This window comes from Pristiophorus japonicus, chromosome 13 (genome assembly GCF_044704955.1).
Source record: "Pristiophorus japonicus isolate sPriJap1 chromosome 13, sPriJap1.hap1, whole genome shotgun sequence".
NCBI lineage: Eukaryota > Metazoa > Chordata > Chondrichthyes > Pristiophoridae > Pristiophorus > Pristiophorus japonicus.
Window position 1 is genome coordinate 114,477,542 of NC_091989.1, and position 8,639 is coordinate 114,486,180.

At 53.2% G+C, this 8,639-nt stretch overlaps 1 protein-coding gene across 1 annotated transcript in view; it reads right to left on the reverse strand.

The window, feature by feature from the left end:
- The window catches only part of usb1 (U6 snRNA biogenesis 1), a 29,287-nt gene extending 23,391 nt beyond the window's left edge, over positions 1–5,896 (reverse strand). The window contains exon 1 of the mRNA XM_070897902.1: positions 5,724–5,896. Within this exon, the coding sequence (XP_070754003.1) occupies positions 5,724–5,851 (128 nt within the window). The 5' untranslated portion in view covers positions 5,852–5,896. The remainder of the gene's footprint in view (positions 1–5,723) is intronic.
- Positions 5,897–8,639: the final 2,743 nt, after the last annotated feature.

Sequence of the window (8,639 nt, forward strand, 5' to 3'; positions counted from 1 at the left end):
TAATTGCACCTCTTTGCTTCTCTCCCATTCAGTAATTCTTTCTGTTTCTCTTTCTCATTCTCATTCCCTCTCCCTCACATGTGCTTCCCTCATTGTGATCTCTATCTCTGTCTCTCCAGTTGGAGGGGGTGGGGGGGCAGAGATTTACTGCCGAATATTGGGGGGGCAGGGGGGTTAAAACAGAATACAAAGATACAACCTGGTGCATTAACATACAATGACAAATCGGACTTATTATTCATACTTATTATTTATAGATCACATGAATGAACTTCAACAGTTGTACATCCCTGTCTGGATTAAAAATAAAACAGTGAAGGTGGCTCAACCGTGGCTAACAAGGGAAATTAAGGATAGTGTTAGATCCAAAGAAGAGGCATATAAATTGGCCAGAAAAAGCAGCAAACCTGAGGACTGGGAGAAATTTAGAATTCAGCAAAGGAGGACAAAGGGTTTAATTAGGAGGGGAAAAATAGAGTACGAGAGGAAGCTTGCCGGGAACATAAAAACTGACTGCAAAAGCTTCTATCGATGTGTGAAGAGAAAAAGATTAGTGAAGACAAACGTAGGTCCCTTGCAGTCGGACTCAGTTGAATTTATAATGGGGAACAAAGAAATGGCAGACTAATTGAACAAATAATTTGGTTCTGTCTTCACGAAGGATGTACTAGGGGACCGAGGGTCTAGTGAGAAGGAGGAACTGAAGGATATCCTTATTAGGCGGGAAATTGTGTTGGGGAAATTGATGAGATTGAAGGCCAATAAATCCCCGGGGCCTGATAGTCTGCATCCCAGAGTACTTAAGGAAGTGGCCCTAGAAATAGTGGATGCACTGGTCATCATTTTCCAACAGTCTATCGACTCTGGATCAGTTCCTATGGGCTGGAGGGTAGCTAATGGAACACCACTTTTTAAAAAAGGAGGGAGAGAGAAAGCGGGTAATTATAGACCGGTTAGCCTGACATCAGTAGTGGGGAAAATGTTGGAATCAATCATTAAAGATGAAATAGCAGCACATTTGGAAAGCAGTGAGAGGATCGATCCAAGTCAACATGGATTTATGAAGGGGAAATCATGCTTGACAAATCTTCTGGCATTTTTTGAGGATGTAACTAGTAGAGTGGACAAGGGAGAACCAGTGGATGTGGTGTATTTTGACTTTCAAAAAGCCTTTGACAAGGACCCACATAAGAGATTGGTGTGCATAATCAAAGCACATGGTATTGGGGGTAATGTACTGGCGTGGATAGAGAATTGGTTGGCAGACAGGAAGCAGAGAGTCGGGATAACCGGGTCCTTTTCGGAATGGGAGCTAGTGACTAGTGGAGTGCTGCAGTGCTCAGTGCTGGGACCCCAGCTCTTTACAATATACATTAATGATTTGGATGAAGGAATTGAGTGTAATATCTCCAAGTTTGCAGATGACACTAAACTGGGTGGCGGTGTAAGCTGTGAGGATGATGCTAAGAGGCTGCAGGGTGATTTGAACAGGTTAGGTGAATGGGCAAATGCATGGCAGATGCAGTATAATGTGGATAAATGTGAAGTTATCCACTTTTGTGGCAAAAACACAAAGGTAGAATATTATCTGAATGGCGGCAGATTAAGAAAAGGGAGGTGCAACGAGATCTGGGTGTCATGGTTCATCAGCCATTGAAGGTTGGCATGCAGGTACAGCAGGCGGTGAAGAAGGCAAATGACATGTTGGCCTTCATAGCTAGGGGATTTGAGTATAGGAGCAGTGAGGTCTTACTGAAATTATACAGGGCCTTGGTGAGGCCTCACCTCGAATATTGTGTTCAGTTTTGGTCTCCTAATCTGAGGAAGGACGTTCTTGCTATTGAGGGAGTGCAGCGAAGGTTCACCAGACTGATTCCAGGGATGGCTGGACTGACATATGAGGAGAGACTGGATCAACTGGGACTTTATGCATTGGAGTTTAGAAGGATGAGAGGGGATCTCATAGAAACGTATAAGATTCTGACAGGACTGGACAGGTTAGATGCGGGAAGAATGTTCCCGATGTTGGGGAAGACCAGAACCAGGGGACACAGTCTTAGGATACGGGGTGGGCCATTTAGGGCTGAGATGAGGAGAAACTTCTTCGCTCAGAGTTGTTAACCTGTGGAATTCCCTGCCGCAGAGAGTTGTTGATGCCAGTTCATTGGATATATTCAAGAGGGAGTTAGATATGGCCCTTACGGCTAAAGGGATCAAGGGGTATGGAGAGAAAGCAGGAAAGAGGTACTGAGGTGAATGATCAGCCATGATCTTATTGAATGGTGGTGCAGGCTCGAAGGGCCGAATGGCCTACTCCTGCACCTATTTTCTATGTTTCTATGTAAACTAAGAATATTTAAGAACTTAACACTCTGGTAAAACCCCTGGTCCGGACAGATTGCATCCGTGCATTTTAAAAGAATCGAGGGAAGAGATAGCAGATACACTATTACACATATTTAATTTGTTAGAAAACAATGCAGTGCCAGAGGACTGGCAGATAGCTAACGTAATACTTATATTTAAGAAGGGAGATACACGTCCATGGAATTATAGACACATCAGCTTAACATCGGTAGCGGGAAACATAATGGAAACCCTACCAAAGGAGAAAATTGTAAAACACCTTGAAACCAAAAATATTATAATGAATAGACAGCTTTGATTTCAAAAGGGAATATCTTTTATGACCAACTTCAGTGAATTCTTTGAAGAGGTAACAGAGACAATAGACAAGGGTAATACAGTAGATGCAATATAATCAAGATTTCCAAAAGGCCTTCAATAAGGTACCACATATTATAGTAATGAATACGATCAGAGCATGCGGTGTCAGGGGACAAGTAGCAGAATGGTTAGCTAGCTGGCTGCAAGACAGAAAGCAGAGATAAAGGGTAGCTATTCGGTGTGGCAGAAGGTGGGAAGTGAGGTCCCAGAAGGATCAGTACTGGGACAACAGCTGTTCACAATTTATATCAACAATTTAGACTTTGGAATCCAAAACACAATTTCTAAATTTGCAGACAACACCAAATTGGGAGGGATAGTCAATAATGAGGACTGCACCAAATTACAAGACATTAATAAACTTGCAGAAAGGGCATATAGTTGGCAAATTAATCTCAACGTAGATAACAATGAGGGGGTGGCACCAGGGGTATGAATGGCAGGAGCCGGCGGGGGGGGGAGGAAGAAAAGAGAAATGCCAGGGACCGGGGCCGACGACAGGGGCATGGGGAGGTGGGGACACAGAACAGCAGGACACTGGGGAGGGGGGTTGGGAATAACAGGACGCTTTGGGGGGGGGGGGGGGGGGGGAATGACAGGAGCCTGGGGAAGGGTGGAAGCCAATAGGATAAGGCGTTGGGGGGGCGAGGACGGGGCGTCGGGGGGGCGAGGATGGGGCGTCGGGGGGGGGGGGCGAGGACGGATCGTCGGGGGGGGGGCGAGGACGGATCGTCGGGGGGGGGGGCGGGAGGACGGGGTGTCGGGGGGGGGGGGGGGAGGACGGGGTGTCGGGGGGGGGGAGGAGGGGGTGTCGGGGGGAGGACGGGGTGTCGGGGGGGAAGGACGGGGTGGGGGGGGAGGACGGGGTGTCGGGGGGGGGGGTGTGGATGGGGTGAGGACGGGGTGTCGGGGGGGGTGAGGACGGGGTGTCGGGGGGGGGTGAGGACGGGGTGTCGGGGGGGGGGTGAGGACGGGGTGTCGGGGGGGGGGGGGTGAGGACGGGGTGTCGGGGGGGGGGTGAGGATGGGGTGTCGGGGGGGGTGAGGATGGGGTGTCGGGGGGGGTGAGGACGGGGTGTCGGGGGGGGTGAGGACGGGGTGTCGGGGGGGGTGAGGACGGGGTGTCGGGGGGGGTGAGGACGGGGTGTCGGGGGGATGAGGACGGGGTGTCGGGGGGGGTGAGGACGGGGTGTCGGGGGGGGTGAGGACGGGGTGTCGGGGGGGGTGAGGACGGGGTGTCGGGGGGGGTGAGGACGGGGTGTCGGGGGGGGTGAGGACGGGGTGTCGGGGGGGGTGAGGACGGGGTGTCGGGGGGGGTGAGGACGGGGTGTCGGGGGGGGTGAGGACGGGGTGTCGGGGGGGGGGTGAGGACGGGGTGTCGGGGGGGGGTGAGGATGGGGTGTCGGGGGGGGGGGGGTGAGGATGGGGTGTCGGGGGGGGGGGGTGAGGATGGGGTGTCGGGGGGGGGGGTGAGGATGGGGTGTCGGGGGGGGGGGTGAGGATGGGGTGTCGGGGGGGGGGTGAGGATGGGGTGTCGGGGGGGGTGAGGATGGGGTGTCGGGGGGGGTGAGGATAGGGTGTCGGGGGGGGTGAGGATAGGGTGTCGGGGGGGGGGTGAGGATGGGGTGTCGGGGGGGGGGGGGTGAGGATGGGGTGTCGGGGGGGGGGGTGAGGATGGGGTGTCGGGGGGGGGGTGAGGATGGGGTGTCGGGGGGGGGGTGAGGATGGGGTGTCGGGGGGGTGAGGATGGGGTGTCGGGGGGGTGAGGATGGGGTGTCGGGGGGGGTGAGGATGGGGTGTCGGGGGGGGTGAGGATGGGGTGTCGGGGGGGGTGAGGATGGGGTGTCGGGGGGGGTGAGGATGGGGTGTCGGGGGGGGTGAGGATGGGGTGTCGGGGGGGGTGAGGATGGGGTGTCGGGGGGGGTGAGGATGGGGTGTCGGGGGGGGTGAGGATGGGGTGTCGGGGGGGGTGAGGATGGGGTGTCGGGGGGGGTGAGGATGGGGTGTCGGGGGGGGTGAGGATGGGGTGTCGGGGGGGGTGAGGATGGGGTGTCGGGGGGGGTGAGGATGGGGTGTCGGGGGGGGTGAGGATGGGGTGTCGGGGGGGGGTGAGGATGGGGTGTCGGGGGGGGTGAGGATGGGGTGTCGGGGGGGGTGAGGATGGGGTGTCGGGGGGGGTGAGGATGGGGTGTCGGGGGGGGTGAGGATGGGGTGTCGGGGGGGGTGAGGATGGGGTGTCGGGGGGGGGTGAGGATGGGGTGTCGGGGGGGGGTGAGGATGGGGTGTCGGGGGGGGGTGAGGATGGGGTGTCGGGGGGGGGTGAGGATGATTTGTCGGGGGGGGTGAGGATGATTTGTCGGGGGGGGTGAGGATGGGGTGTCGGGGGGGGGTGAGGATGGGGTGTCGGGGGGGGTGAGGATGGGGTGTTGAGGGGGGGTGAGGATGGGGTGTCGGGGGGGGTGAGGATGGGGTGTCGGGGGGGGTGAGGATGGGGTGTCGGGGGGGGTGAGGATGGGGTGTTGAGGGGGGGTGAGGATGGGGTGTCGGGGGGGGTGAGGATGGGGTGTCGGGGGGGGTGAGGATGGGGTGTTGAGGGGGGGTGAGGATGGGGTGTCGGGGGGGGTGAGGATGATTTGTCGGGGGGGGGTGAGGATGGGGTGTCGGGGGGGGTGAGGATGGGGTGTCGGGGGGGGTGAGGATGGGGTGTTGAGGGGGGGTGAGGATGGGGTGTCGGGGGCGGTGAGGATGGGGTGTCGGGGGGGGGTGAGGATGGGGTGTCGGGGGGGGGTGAGGATGGGGTGTCGGGGGGGTAAGGATGGGGTGTCGGGGGGCGAGGATGGGGTGTCGGGGGGGGGTGAGGATGGGGTGTCGGGGGGGGGTGAGGATGGGGTGTCGGGGGGGGTGAGGATGATTTGTCGGGGGGGGGGGAGGATGGGGTGTCGGGGGGGGGGGGAGGATGGGGTGTCGGGGGCTCGGCAATTCGCCTCTTTCACTCACTGAGCTCCACTGCCGGCACCTCCTTCTGCTCCAGTCGGACCTGGACCTTGACCTTTCCCCCCCTCCTCCTCCTCCTCCTCCTCCTCCTGCTCCTCCGAGCTGCTGCTGCTGTAATTGACCAGAAACATCCCAGCTCCCGCCGCTGTCACATCCGTTGCTGCGCAACCGCCTCCGCCATCTTCAATCCGAGTATCACTCTCTGTGTCGTCCGGCCGGAGCGGCGCAACGCGTAAAAAAGTTCCGCGTACCTCAAACTCACACACACACGACAGCCCCAGCCAGGCGAACCTGCCCCAGCCACTCAACTGCAGCAGCTGGTCAGTCACCTGGTCCGAGCTGTTTTATGGACAGTCTTTGGCAGACAAACAAATGATTCTGAATAAAGATGGTGTGTTTATGAAGCGCCTCTTTAGGTTTTTAGGATGTTTCTAGCACTTCATAGTCAACGAATTACTTTTGAAATGTACCCATTCTTGTTAAGTAGGTAAATGTTGTCGACAATTTTCACACCAACAAAGAGATAAATGACTGGTTCATCTGCTTTTGTTGATGATAGTTGTGGGAGGACTGTGGATGGGCAATGGCAGACATTTAGAGACCGCATGGATGAATTACAACAATTGTACATTCCTGTCTGGCGTAAAAATAAAAAAGGGAAGGTGGCTCAACCGTGGCTATCTAGGGAAATCAGGGATAGTATTAAAGCCAAGGAAGTGGCATACAAATTGGCCAGAAATAGCAGCGAACCCGGGGACTGGGAGAAATTTAGAACTCAGCAGAGGAGGACAAAGGGTTTGATTAGGGCAGGGAAAATGGAGTACGAGAAGAAGCTTGCAGGGAACATTAAGGCGGATTGCAAAAGTTTCTATAGGTATGTAAAGAGAAAAAGGTTAGTAAAGACAAACGTAGGTCCCCTGCAGTCAGAATCAGGGGAAGTCATAACGGGGAACAAAGAAATGGCAGACCAATTGAACAAGTACTTTGGTTCGGTATTCACTAAGGAGGACACAAATAACCTTCCGGATATAAAAGGGGTCAGAGGGTCTAGTAAGGAGGAGGAACTGAGGGAAATCTTTATTAGTCGGGAAATTGTGTTGGGGAAATTGATGGGATTGAAGGCCGATAAATCCCCAGGGCCTGATGGACTGCATCCCAGAGTACTTAAGGAGGTGGCCTTGGAAATAGCGGATGCATTGACAGTCATTTTCCAACATTCCATTGACTCTGGATCAGTTCCTATCGAGTGGAGGGTAGCCAATGTAACCCCACTTTTTAAAAAAGGAGGGAGAGAGAAAACAGGGAATTATAGACCGGTCAGCCTGACCTCAGTAGTGGGTAAAATGATGGAATCAATTATTAAGGATGTCATAGCAGCGCATTTGGAAAATGGTGACATGATAGGTCCAAGTCAGCATGGATTTGTGAAAGGGAAATCATGCTTGACAAATCTTCTGGAATTTTTTGAGGATGTTTCCAGTAAAGTGGACAAAAGAGAACCAGTTGATGTGGTATATTTGGACTTTCAGAAGGCTTTCGACAAGGTCCCACACAAGAGATTAATGTGCAAAGTTAAAGCACATGGGATTGGGGGTAGTGTGCTGACGTGGATTGAGAACTGGTTGGCAGACAGGAAGCAAAGAGCAGGAGTAAATGGGTACTTTTCAGAATGGCAGGCAGTGACTAGTGGGTTACCGCAAGGTTCTGTGCTGGGGCCTCAGCTGTTTACATTGTACATTAATGATTTAGACGAGGGGATTAAATGTAGTATCTCCAAATTTGCGGATGACACTAAGTTGGGTGGCAGTGTGAGCTGCGAGGAGGATGCTATGAGGCTGCAGAGTGACTTGGATAGGTTAGGTGAGTGGGCAAATGAATGGCAGATGAAGTATAATGTGGATAAATGTGAGGTTATCCACTTTGGTGGTAAAAACAGAGAGACAGACTATTATCTGAATGGTGACAGATTAGGAAAAGGGAAGGTGCAACGAGACCTGGGTGTCGTGGTACATCAGTCATTGAAGGTTGGCATGCAGGTACAGCAGGTGGTTAAGAAAGCAAATGGCATGTTGGCCTTCATAGCGAGGGGATTTGAGTACGGGGCAGGGAGGTGTTGCTACAGTTGTACAGGGCCTTGGTGAGGCCACACCTGGAGTATTGTGTACAGTTTTGGTCTCCTAACTTGAGGAAGGACATTCTTGCTATTGAGGGAGTGCAGCGAAGATTCACCAGACTGATTCCCGGGATGGTGGGACTGACCTATCAAGAAAGACTGGATCAACTGGGCTTGTATTCACTGGAGTTCAGAAGAATGAGAGGGGACCTCATAGAAACGTTTAAAATTCTGACGGGTTTAGACAGGTTAGATGCAGGAAGAATGTTCCCAATGTTGGGGAAGTCCAGAACCAGGCATCACAGTCTAAGGATAAGGGGTAAGCCATTTAGGACCGAGATGAGGAGAAACTTCTTCACTCAGAGCGTGGTGAACCTGTGGAATTCTCTACCACAGAAAGTAGTTGAGGCCAATTCACTAAATATATTCAAAAGGGAGTTAGATGTAGTCCTTACTACTCGGGGGATCAAGGGGTATGGCGTGAAAGCAGGAAGGGGGTACTGAAGTTTCATGTTCAGCCATGAACTCATTGAATGGCGGTGCAGGCTAGAAGGGCTGAATGACCTGCTCCTGCACCTATTTTCTATGTTTCTATGTTTCTATGATTGTAGGCCAAGGAGCATTCGCTGTCCTTCTTTCAATAATGAAGTGGGATATTTTATATCACCTGAACAGGAAAAAAAATGCAGCACTCTATCAGTACTGTTCTAATGTGTCATGGAGTGGGAATTGAACCTAAAACTATCAGGACTTATGTTGACAATAGAAAGTACTGTTCAGAACTGCTTCAAATTAAAGCACTACAC